This window comes from Salvelinus alpinus, chromosome 4 (genome assembly GCF_045679555.1).
Source record: "Salvelinus alpinus chromosome 4, SLU_Salpinus.1, whole genome shotgun sequence".
Lineage (NCBI taxonomy): Eukaryota > Metazoa > Chordata > Actinopteri > Salmoniformes > Salmonidae > Salvelinus > Salvelinus alpinus.
Window position 1 is genome coordinate 5,016,024 of NC_092089.1, and position 12,532 is coordinate 5,028,555.

The window sequence follows — 12,532 nt, forward strand, 5'->3', positions numbered from 1 at the left end:
TCTCGCGTCTTGTGACGGCCGGCCGCCCAACAACCTGCCCGCTTGACCCTATCCCCTCCTCTCTTCTCCAGACCATTTCCGGAGACCTTCTCCCTTACCTCACCTCGCTCATCAACTCATCCTTGACCGCTGGCTACGTCCCTTCCGTCTTCAAGAGAGCGAGAGTTGCACCCCTTCTGGAAAAACCTACACTCGATCCCTCCGATGTCAACAACTACAGACCAGTATCCCTTCTTTCTTTTCTCTCCAAAACTCTTGAACGTGCCGTCCTTGGCCAGCTCACCTGCTATCTCTCTCAGAATGACCTTCTTGATCCAAATCAGTCAGGTTTCAAGACTAGTCATTCAACTGAGACTGCTCTTCTCTGTGTCACGGAGGCGCTCCGCACTGCTAAAGCTAACTCTCTCTCCTCTGCTCTCATCCTTCTAGACCTATCGGCTGCCTTTGATACTGTGAACCATCAGATCCTCCTCTCCACCCTCTCCGAGCTGGGCATCTCCGGCGCGGCCCACGCTTGGATTGCGTCCTACCTGACAGGTCGCTCCTACCAGGTGGCGTGGCGAGAATCTGTCTCCGCACCACGTGCTCTCACCACTGGTGTCCCCCAGGGCTCTGTTCTAGGCCCTCTCCTATTCTCGCTATACACCAAGTCACTTGGCTCTGTCATATCCTCACATGGTCTCTCCTATCATTGCTATGCAGACGACACACAATTAATCTTCTCCTTTCCCCCCTCTGATAACCAGGTGGTGAATCGCATCTCTGCATGTCTGGTAGACATATCAGTGTGGATGACGGATCACCACCTCAAGCTGAACCTCGGCAAGACGGAGCTGCTCTTCCTCCCGGGGAAGGACTGCCCGTTCCATGATCTCGCCATCACGGTTGACAACTCCATTGTGTCCTCCTCCCAGAGTGCTAAGAACCTTGGCGTGATCCTGGACAACACCCTGTCGTTCTCAACTAACATCAAGGCGGTGACCCGTTCCTGTAGGTTCATGCTCTACAACATTCGCAGAGTACGACCCTGCCTCACGCAGGAAGCGGCGCAGGTCCTAATCCAGGCACTTGTCATCTCCCGTCTGGATTACTGCAACTCGCTGTTGGCTGGGCTCCCTGCCTGTGCCATTAAACCCCTACAACTCATCCAGAACGCCGCAGCCCGTCTGGTGTTCAACTTTCCCAAGTTCTCTCACGTCACCCCGCTCCTCCGCTCTCTCCACTGGCTTCCAGTTGAAGCTCGCATCCGCTACAAGACCATGGTGCTTGCCTACGGAGCTGTGAGGGGAACGGCACCTCCGTACCTTCAGGCTCTGATCAGGCCCTACACCCAAACAAGGGCACTGCGTTCATCCACCTCTGGCCTGCTCGCCTCCCTACCTCTGAGGAAGTACAGTTCCCGCTCAGCCCACTCAAAACTGTTCGCTGCTCTGGCACCCCAATGGTGGAACAAACTCCCTCACGACGCCAGGTCAGCGGAGTCAATCACCACCTTCCGGAGACACCTGAAACCCCACCTCTTTAAGGAATACCTAGGATAGGATAAAGTAATCCTTCTAACCCCCCCCCCCCCCTTAAAAGAGTTAGATGCACTATTGTAAAGTGGTTGTTCCACTGGATATCATAAGGTGAATGCACCAATTTGTAAGTCGCTCTGGATAAGAGCGTCTGCTAAATGACTTAAATGTAAATGTAAATATATAGGGCACTACTGCAGACCGTGGCCCTATATAGGGCACTACTGCAGACCGTGGCCCTATTCCCTATTATAGGGCACTACTACAGACCGTGGCCCTATTCCCTATATAGGGCACTACTGCAGACCGTGGCCCATAGGGAACACAACCATTGGAGCACCAAGTCTGAGCAGAATGTAAAAGACCCAGATGTGAGACAGTCTTCTAACCACAGGAGAACCTCCTGAGGAACAAATGTAAAGGACCCAGATGTGAGACAGTCTTCTAGAGAGAACAGAACCTCCTGAGGAACGTGGATTACTTTCTGAGGCTTTTCCTTTTGATAAACAGCCAAGGACAAAAGACTGGCTAATCAAGTGTAGCGGAGCGTAAATAAATCCCTGATCTGAGTGACATTACAGTATAAACATTCTGTGGTACATTTGAACACTGTTTTATTCAGTGGTACATTTGAACACTGTTTTATTCAGTGGTACATTTGAACACTGATTTATTCTGTGGTACATTTGAACACTGATTTATTCAGTGGTACATTTGAACACTGTTTTATTCTGTGGTACATTTGAACACTGTTTTATTCAGTGGTACATTTGAACCCTGTTTTATTCTGTGGTACATTTGAACTCTGTTTTATTCTGTGGTACATTTGAACACTGTTTTATTCAGTGGTACATTTGAACCCTGTTTTATTCTGTGGTACATTTGAACACTATTTTATTCAGTGGTACATTTGAACACTGTTTTATTCTGTGGTACATTTGAACTCTGTTTTATTCTGTGGTACATTTGAACACTGTTTTATTCAGTGGTACATTTGAACCCTGTTTTATTCTGTGGTACATTTGAACACTGTTTTATTCAGTGGTACATTTGAACACTGTTTTATTCTGTGGTACATTTGAACTCTGTTTTATTCTGTGGTACATTTGAACACTGTTTTATTCAGTGGTACATTTGAACACTGTTTTATTCTGTGGTACATTTGAACACTGATTTATTCTGTGGTACATTTGAACACTGTTTAATTCTGTGGTACATTTGAACACTGTTTTATTCTGTGGTACATTTGAACACTGTTTTATTCAGAGGTACATTTGAACACTGATTTATTCAGAGGTACATTTGAACACTGTTTAATTCTGTGGTACATTTGAACACTGATTTATTCTGTGGTACATTTGAACACTGATTTATTCAGAGGTACAGTTGAACACTGTTTTATTCTGTGGTACATTTAAACACTGTTTTATTCAGTGGTACATTTGAACACTGTTTTATTCTGTGGTACATTTGAACACTGATTTATTCTGTGGTACAGTTGAACACTGTTTTATTCTGTGGTACATTTAAACACTGTTTTATTCAGTGGTACATTTGAACCCTGTTTTATTCTGTGGTACATTTGAACTCTGTTTTATTCTGTGGTACATTTGAACACTGTTTTATTCAGTGGTACATTTGAACCCTGTTTTATTCTGTGGTACATTTGAACACTATTTTATTCAGTGGTACATTTGAACACTGTTTTATTCTGTGGTACATTTGAACTCTGTTTTATTCTGTGGTACATTTGAACACTGTTTTATTCAGTGGTACATTTGAACCCTGTTTTATTCTGTGGTACATTTGAACACTGTTTTATTCAGTGGTACATTTGAACACTGTTTTATTCTGTGGTACATTTGAACTCTGTTTTATTCTGTGGTACATTTGAACACTGTTTTATTCAGTGGTACATTTGAACACTGTTTTATTCTGTGGTACATTTGAACACTGATTTATTCTGTGGTACATTTGAACACTGTTTAATTCTGTGGTACATTTGAACACTGTTTTATTCTGTGGTACATTTGAACACTGTTTTATTCAGAGGTACATTTGAACACTGATTTATTCAGAGGTACATTTGAACACTGTTTAATTCTGTGGTACATTTGAACACTGATTTATTCTGTGGTACATTTGAACACTGATTTATTCAGAGGTACAGTTGAACACTGTTTTATTCTGTGGTACATTTAAACACTGTTTTATTCAGTGGTACATTTGAACACTGTTTTATTCTGTGGTACATTTGAACACTGATTTATTCTGTGGTACAGTTGAACACTGTTTTATTCTGTGGTACATTTAAACACTGTTTTATTCTGTGGTACATTTGAACTCTGTTTTATTCTGTGGTACATTTGAACACTGTTTTATTCAGTGGTACATTTAAACACTGTTTAATTCTGTGGTACATTTGAACACTGTTTTATTCTGTGGTACATTTGAACTCTGTTTTATTCTGTGGTACATTTGAACACTGTTTTATTCAGTGGTACATTTGAACCCTGTTTTATTCTGTGGTACATTTGAACACTGTTTTATTCAGTGGTACATTTGAACCCTGTTTTATTCTGTGGTACATTTGAACACTGTTTTATTCAGTGGTACATTTGAACACTGTTTTATTCTGTGGTACATTTGAACACTGTTTAATTCTGTGGTACATTTGAACACTGTTTTATTCTGTGGTACATTTGAACACTGTTTTATTCAGTGGTACATTTGAACACTGTTTTATTCTGTGGTACATTTGAACACTGTTTAATTCTGTGGTACATTTGAACACTGTTTTATTCTGTGGTACATTTGAACACTGTTTTATTCAGAGGTACATTTGAACACTGATTTATTCAGAGGTACATTTGAACACTGTTTAATTCTGTGGTACATTTGAACACTGATTTATTCTGTGGTACATTTGAACTCTGTTTTATTCTGTGGTACATTTGAACACTGTTTTATTCAGTGGTACATTTGAACCCTGTTTTATTCTGTGGTACATTTGAACACTGTTTTATTCAGTGGTACATTTGAACCCTGTTTTATTCTGTGGTACATTTGAACACTGTTTTATTCAGTGGTACATTTGAACACTGTTTTATTCTGTGGTACATTTGAACACTGTTTAATTCTGTGGTACATTTGAACACTGTTTTATTCTGTGGTACATTTGAACACTGTTTTATTCAGAGGTACATTTGAACACTGATTTATTCAGAGGTACATTTGAACACTGTTTAATTCTGTGGTACATTTGAACACTGATTTATTCTGTGGTACATTTGAACACTGATTTATTCAGAGGTACAGTTGAACACTGTTTTATTCTGTGGTACATTTAAACACTGTTTTATTCAGTGGTACATTTGAACACTGTTTTATTCTGTGGTACATTTGAACACTGATTTATTCTGTGGTACAGTTGAACACTGTTTTATTCTGTGGTACATTTAAACACTGTTTTATTCAGTGGTACATTTGAACACTGTTTAATTCTGTGGTACATTTGAACACTGTTTTATTCTGTGGTACATTTGAACTCTGTTTTATTCTGTGGTACATTTGAACACTGTTTTATTCAGTGGTACATTTGAACCCTGTTTTATTCTGTGGTACATTTGAACACTGTTTTATTCAGTGGTACATTTGAACACTGTTTTATTCTGTGGTACATTTGAACTCTGTTTTATTCTGTGGTACATTTGAACACTGTTTTATTCAGTGGTACATTTGAACACTGTTTTATTCTGTGGTACATTTGAACACTGATTTATTCTGTGGTACATTTGAACACTGTTTAATTCTGTGGTACATTTGAACACTGTTTTATTCTGTGGTACATTTGAACACTGTTTTATTCAGAGGTACATTTGAACACTGATTTATTCAGAGGTACATTTGAACACTGTTTAATTCTGTGGTACATTTGAACACTGATTTATTCTGTGGTACATTTGAACCCTGTTTTATTCTGTGGTACATTTGAACACTGTTTTATTCAGTGGTACATTTGAACACTGTTTTATTCTGTGGTACATTTGAACACTGTTTAATTCTGTGGTACATTTGAACACTGTTTTATTCTGTGGTACATTTGAACACTGTTTTATTCAGAGGTACATTTGAACACTGATTTATTCAGAGGTACATTTGAACACTGTTTAATTCTGTGGTACATTTGAACACTGATTTATTCTGTGGTACATTTGAACACTGATTTATTCAGAGGTACAGTTGAACACTGTTTTATTCTGTGGTACATTTAAACACTGTTTTATTCAGTGGTACATTTGAACACTGTTTTATTCTGTGGTACATTTGAACACTGATTTATTCTGTGGTACAGTTGAACACTGTTTTATTCTGTGGTACATTTAAACACTGTTTTATTCAGTGGTACATTTGAACACTGTTTAATTCTGTGGTACATTTGAACACTGTTTTATTCTGTGGTACATTTGAACTCTGTTTTATTCTGTGGTACATTTGAACACTGTTTTATTCAGTGGTACATTTGAACCCTGTTTTATTCTGTGGTACATTTGAACACTGTTTTATTCAGTGGTACATTTGAACACTGTTTTATTCTGTGGTACATTTGAACTCTGTTTTATTCTGTGGTACATTTGAACACTGTTTTATTCAGTGGTACATTTGAACACTGTTTTATTCTGTGGTACATTTGAACACTGATTTATTCTGTGGTACATTTGAACACTGTTTAATTCTGTGGTACATTTGAACACTGTTTTATTCTGTGGTACATTTGAACACTGTTTTATTCAGAGGTACATTTGAACACTGATTTATTCAGAGGTACATTTGAACACTGTTTAATTCTGTGGTACATTTGAACACTGATTTATTCTGTGGTACATTTGAACACTGATTTATTCAGAGGTACAGTTGAACACTGTTTTATTCTGTGGTACATTTAAACACTGTTTTATTCAGTGGTACATTTGAACACTGTTTTATTCTGTGGTACATTTGAACACTGATTTATTCTGTGGTACAGTTGAACATTGTTTTATTCTGTGGTACATTTAAACACTGTTTTATTCAGTGGTACATTTGAACACTGTTTAATTCTGTGGTACATTTGAACACTGTTTTATTCTGTGGTACATTTGAACACTGTTTTATTCTGTGGTACATTTGAACACTGTTTTATTCTGTGGTACATTTAAACACTGTTTTATTCTGTGGTACATTTGAACACTGTTTTATTCAGTGGTAAATTTGAACACTGTTTTATTCAGTGGTACATTTGAACACTGTTTTATTCTGTGGTACATTTAAACACTGTTTTATTCTGTGGTACATTTGAACACTGTTTTATTCTGTGGTACATTTGAACACTGATTGCCACTTGAAATCTGCGATCTGTTATTCTGAGAGAAAAGAACAGAGAGAACAATGAGACAGTTCCATCAATGTAAAACAGATTCTCTCTCCGCCTTCACAAACACGAGGAGAGGAGAGGAGGGGAGAGGAGGGGAGGGGAGAGGAGGGGAGGGGAGGGGAGAGGACGGGAGGGGAGAGGAGAGGAGGGGACAGGAGAGGGGAGAGGAGGAGAGAGGACAGGAGAGGAGGGGAGGAGAGAGGACAGGAGAGGAGGGGAGACAGGAGAGGAGGAGACAGGAGGGGAGAGGACAGGATAGGAGAGGAGGGGAGGGGAGAGGAGAGGAGGGGAGAGGACAGGAGAGGACAGGAGGAGACAGGAGAGGAGAGGACAGGAGAGGAGAGGAGAGGAGAGGGGAGGAGAGGAGGGGAGGGGAGGAGAGAGGACAGGAGAGGAGGGGAGGAGAGAGGACAGGAGAGGAGGGGAGACAGGAGAGGAGGAGACAGGAGGGGAGAGGACAGGATAGGAGAGGAGGGGAGGGGAGAGGAGAGGAGGGGAGAGGAGAGGACAGGAGAGGACAGGAGGAGACAGGAGAGGAGAGGACAGGAGAGGAGGGGAGAGGACAGGAAAGGACAGGAGGAAACAGGAGAGGAGGGGAGGGGGGAGGAGAGGACAGGACAGGAGGAGACAGGAGAGGAGAGGAGGGGAGAGGAGAGGAGAGGAGAGGAGGGGAGGAGGGGGGGGCAGGAGAGGAGGGGAGGACAGGAGAGGACAGGAGACAAGACTAGAAAAGAGGTAAGAGATGTGTCTCTGCAAAGACATATTTCCAACTCAATGGTCACACAAAGCGCACACACAATGTTCTGGACATGACTGTTTTATTGTGACCTAACCTTAAACAAGGTAATCTAGATGGTTCTGTGACTGTTCATACGGATGTGCTGGGTGAAGTATGCTTGGTGTGACATCAGCCTTTTAAATCCCTGTGTCCCCATTGGTACACAAGATAACCTGTCATGCCTCAGAGAAGCCAGAGGAAAGTCCCTGGTTGTGTGTTCTCTCTCTCAGGACATAGATACATCCTATAACCCCACTTCCTGGTAGTGTGTTCTCTCTCTCAGGACATAGATACATCCTATAACCCCACTTCCTGGTAGTGTGTTCTCTCTCTCAGGACATAGATACATATGATCCTATAACCCCACTTCCTGGTAGTGTGTTCTCTCTCTCAGGACATAGATACATCCTATAACCCCACTTCCTGGTAGTGTGTTCTCTCTCTCAGGACATAGATACATATGATCCTATAACCCCACTTCCTGGTAGTGTGTTCTCTCTCTCAGGACATAGATACATCCTATAACCCCACTTCCTGGTAGTGTGTTCTCTCTCTCAGGACATAGATACATGTGATCCTATAACCCCACTTCCTGGTAGTGTGTTCTCTCTCTCAGGACATAGATACATCCTATAACCCCACTTCCTGGTAGTGTGTTCTCTCTCTCAGGACATAGATACATCCTATAACCCCACTTCCTGGTAGTGTGTTCTCTCTCTCAGGACATAGATACATGTGATCCTATAACCCCACTTCCTGGTAGTGTGTTCTCTCTCTCAGGACATAGATACATCCTATAACCCCACTTCCTGGTAGTGTGTTCTCTCTCTCAGGACATAGATACATGTGATGCTATAACCCCACTTCCTGGTAGTGTGTTCTCTCTCTCAGGACATAGATACATCCTATAACCCCACTTCCTGGTAGTGTGTTCTCTCTCTCAGGACATAGATACATATGATCCTATAACCACACAGTCTGGAAATGATCCATCCACGTACTCAGGAACCATTCTCCATGGTGATTATGTATATATATATTAAACTGTAGTTTTGGATTCCATAAAATCCTGTTCCTGTATATAACAGTAATCCATCATTCAGACACTCTGAAATTCTAACCAGCCAGACTACATGATATCTAATCAATCAATTGATTTGACAACGGATTAGTTGAAAACAAACCCACGTTTTCTGCCTCACGAATCAATCCTAACCTTTACACGTCTCATCCGTCTTCACTAAAAGCTCGGCTGGAGAGCTCTCTACCGGTTAACGGTTAACGGTTACCTCATTTTGAAAGATGACGACCTCTGTATAACGCACACGCTTTTAAAGATTCGTGATTTCTCCTCCGTCGCCGAGAGCAGAGTAAAGGAGTCGGTCCCTTTCAGCACCTTGCCTCCGAGAAGAGGGATGTGTTGAATTCGCTCGGCAAGGCGAGGGCGGAACGGTAGTTTACAGAAAGTGTTGCTACCGCACGGCAACAGAGCTGGTCGACTTCACAGTGGAGATTCATCCGAGGAATTCCCTCACTACGGAAACGGAAGCATCTGGAGCGTGTTAGTTACTACGGGAGATGAAGATGTATGGCGAGCGAGCGCTCGTGATTTAACGATGTAAATAGTCTATGGGGGAGTCTGTCTGTGGGGCGGACACGTTTTATGTCTGGAGAAGAGACAGACAGCCTTGATCCGCGCTGACCGCTCGGTGGGAAACCCCTCTATCTAACCTGAGCAGTAACGCATGACCGCTAGACAGACAGACAGACAGACAGACAGATCATTGCTTCTGTCTTCCACGCTAGCTAGAGGAGGCACAGAGAGGAGACATCTATCTGTCTACGTCTATCCAAGTTGCTCAGCAGCTCCGTGGAGCACAATGCCCTCGTAGGAGCTGATATGCAGACGCGTTGTGTAGGAGCCTCGGGGAAAGGCCGTTGAATAAAGTAAGGAATATGTGATGTTTTGTAATATATTGTACCGTTATAATGCAACAGTATTACATGCATTTATTGGTGTATTATTTAATGCATAGAGGTAGCCTAGCCAAGATTTTAAAAATAAATAAAAATAACACAATTGTTTGACTCGGGTTATTGTTTTTGATTGTAACAAGTGCGCACAAGCGCGGCGTGAGATTTTGAGGGAAATCCAACGAGATGTTGTAATGTGAAAGACGCAACATGTTAACGACCAGAGTGTGTGATCTCATTCAGAGACACTGTATCATTTACCTGTTGTGTCATGTGAGAAAGCAACCCCCCCCCCCCCCAAAAAAGCTGCAGAAATATTCACAGGCCTATAGTCCATTTATTCCTGTATTTGTTTTGTTCTGGTTCTGGTTGCTGAAAGGAATAAATTCAGGAGGAATCAGTTATGATGTCTGACTTTCCATATTTTATCTCTCGTGGAAATGAGAGGATTCAAACTGCTCTCTGTCTCTCTGTCTCTGTCTCTCTTTCTCTCTCTCTCTCTCTCTCTCTCTCTCTCTCTCTCTCTCTCTCTCTCTCTCTCTCTCTCTCTCTCTCTCTCTCTCTGTCTCTCTCTCTCTATCTCTCCCTCTCTCTCTCTGTCTCTCTCTCTCTCTCTGGCTCTCTCTCTCTGTCTGTCTCTCTCTCTCTCGCTCTCTCTCTCTCTCTCTGTCTCTCTGTCTCTCTCTCTCTCTCTCTGTCTCTCTCTCTCGCTCTCTCTCTCTCTCTGTCTCTCTCTCTCTCTCTGTCTCTCTGTCTGTCTCTCTCTCTCTCTCTCTCTCTCTCTCTCTGTCTGCAGGTACTCCTCCACTCCCCACTCCCTTCACCCCTTGCCAGACATGACGGGTCAGAGCCTGGAGGAGCTGACAGCAGCCTATGAGGATCACACCATCCGCATCAATGTGGGCGGGTTCAAGAAGAGACTGTTCTCCAACACGCTGTCTCGCTTCCCGGAGACCCGTCTGGCTCGGCTGTTACAGTGCCAATCAAAAGAGTCGGTACTAGAGCTCTGCGACGACTACGACGACGCGGAAAAAGAGTTTTATTTCGATAGAAACCCGGCTCTCTTTCCTTACGTGTTGAATTTCTACAACACCGGGAGGCTCCACGTCATGGCAGAGCTGTGCATCTTCTCCTTCAGTCAGGAGATCGAGTACTGGGGCATCGACGAATTCTTCATCGACTCGTGTTGCAGCAACACCTACCACTGCCGGAAGATGGATCCTAACCGCGGCGAGGACTGGGACGACTGCCGGAGCGACGGGGGCGGGAGCACCACGTCATCGTTCGACGAGATTCTAGAGTTCTATAACGACGCCACTAAGTTCGACAAGCAGCCGCTGGGGAGCGTCCGCAGGAGGATCTGGCTGATCCTGGATAACCCGGGGTACTCCGTCGCCAGCCGAGTCATCAGTATCCTCTCGATCCTGGTCGTGTTGGGTTCTATAACCACCATGTGCATGAACAGTATGGCTGAGTTTACCCTGGTGGACAGAGAGGGGACGCCTCACGAGGACCCCAGGTTTGAAACGGTGGAACACTTTGGTATCGGCTGGTTCACCTTGGAGCTGGTGGCTCGGTTCGCGGTAACCCCGGATCTTCTCCACTTCTTCAAGCATCCGTTGAACTTTATAGACCTGGTGTCGATATTACCGTTCTACCTAACGCTCCTCGTCCATCTGGTGGCCGAGAGCAGCCCGGCGTTGGCGAATCTGGGGCGCGTGGCGCAGGTGCTACGACTGATGAGGATCTTCCGTATCCTGAAGCTGGCGCGTCACTCCACGGGGCTGCGTTCTCTGGGCGCCACGCTGAGAAACAGCTACAAGGAGGTCGGGTTACTACTGCTCTACCTGGCGGTGGGCGTGTCTTTCTTCTCTGTCATGGCCTACACCGTGGAGAAGGAGGACAGCGAGGACTTCTCCACCATCCCGGCGTGCTGGTGGTGGGCCACGGTGAGCATGACCACGGTGGGGTACGGAGACGTGGTCCCGGTGTCTATCGCCGGCAAGATGACCGCCTCGGCCTGTATCCTGGCAGGAATCCTGGTGGTTGTGCTTCCCATCACGCTCATATTCAATAAGTTCTCGCTCTTCTACAAGAGACAGAGACAATTAGAGATCGCTATGCGCAGCTGTGACTTCGACCAGGAGATCAAAGAAAACCTTCCGTCTGTCAATCTGAGGAACTACTATGCACACAAGGTGAAATCTCTCATGGCCAGTCTGTCCAATATCAACCGGAGCTTGCCCAGTGGACACAGTCTGAACGAGATGTCAACACAGCAAGATCTGTGAATCAACAGACTCCTCCCCCCTTTGGCCTTATAAGGAACGACGTGACCAAAGGAGCCCTGTTGAATAGAGCTACATGGGAAGGTGTAGCCCTGTTGAATAGAGCTACATGGGGAAGGTGTAGCCCTGTTGAATAGAGCTACATGGGAAGCTGTAGCCCTGTTGAATAGAGCTACATGGGAAGCTGTAGCCCTGTTGAATAGAGCTACATGGGAAGCTGTAGCCCTGTTGAATAGAGCTACATGGGAAGCTGTAGCCCTGTTGAATAGAGCTACATGGGAAGCTGTAGCCCTGTTGAATAGAGCTACATGGGAAGCTGTAGCCCTGTTGAATAGAGCTACATGGGGAAGCTGTAGCCCTGTTGAATAGAGCTACATGGGAAGGTGTAGCCCTGTTGAATAGAGCTACATGGGAAGCTGTAGCCCTGTTGAATAGAGCTACATGGGAAGCTGTAGCCCTGTTGAATAGAGCTACATGGGAAGCTGTAGCCCTGTTGAATAGAGCTACATGGGGAAGCTGTAGCCCTGTTGAATAGAGCTACATGGGAAGCTGTAGCCCTGTT

General features: G+C 43.9%; 2 protein-coding genes across 3 annotated transcripts in view; one reads left to right on the forward strand and one right to left on the reverse strand.

Annotated features, from left to right (window-relative positions):
* LOC139572799 (NIPA-like protein 2) overlaps positions 1 to 9,088 on the reverse strand; it is a 57,237-nt gene extending 48,149 nt beyond the window's left edge. The window contains exon 1 of the mRNA XM_071395573.1: positions 8,998 to 9,088. The gene's annotated coding sequence lies outside the window, so the exon portion shown is untranslated. The remainder of the gene's footprint in view (positions 1 to 8,997) is intronic.
* Positions 9,089 to 9,445: 357 nt separating this feature from the next.
* LOC139572798 (delayed-rectifier potassium channel regulatory subunit KCNS2-like) lies at positions 9,446 to 12,310 on the forward strand. Of its 2 annotated transcripts, XR_011674486.1 has the most exons (3): positions 9,446 to 9,655; positions 10,479 to 12,054; positions 12,122 to 12,310. XR_011674486.1 is itself a non-coding variant. In XM_071395569.1 (2 exons), the coding sequence occupies exon 2, from the start codon at positions 10,519 to 10,521 to the stop codon at positions 11,971 to 11,973; it is 1,455 nt and encodes a 484-aa protein (XP_071251670.1). In that variant the 5' UTR covers positions 9,446 to 9,655; positions 10,479 to 10,518; the 3' UTR covers positions 11,974 to 12,310. The 2 variants fall into 2 exon arrangements, 1 of the variants encoding a protein (XP_071251670.1); XM_071395569.1 differs by having other exon boundaries at positions 10,479 to 12,310.
* The last annotated feature ends 222 nt before the right edge of the window (positions 12,311 to 12,532 follow it).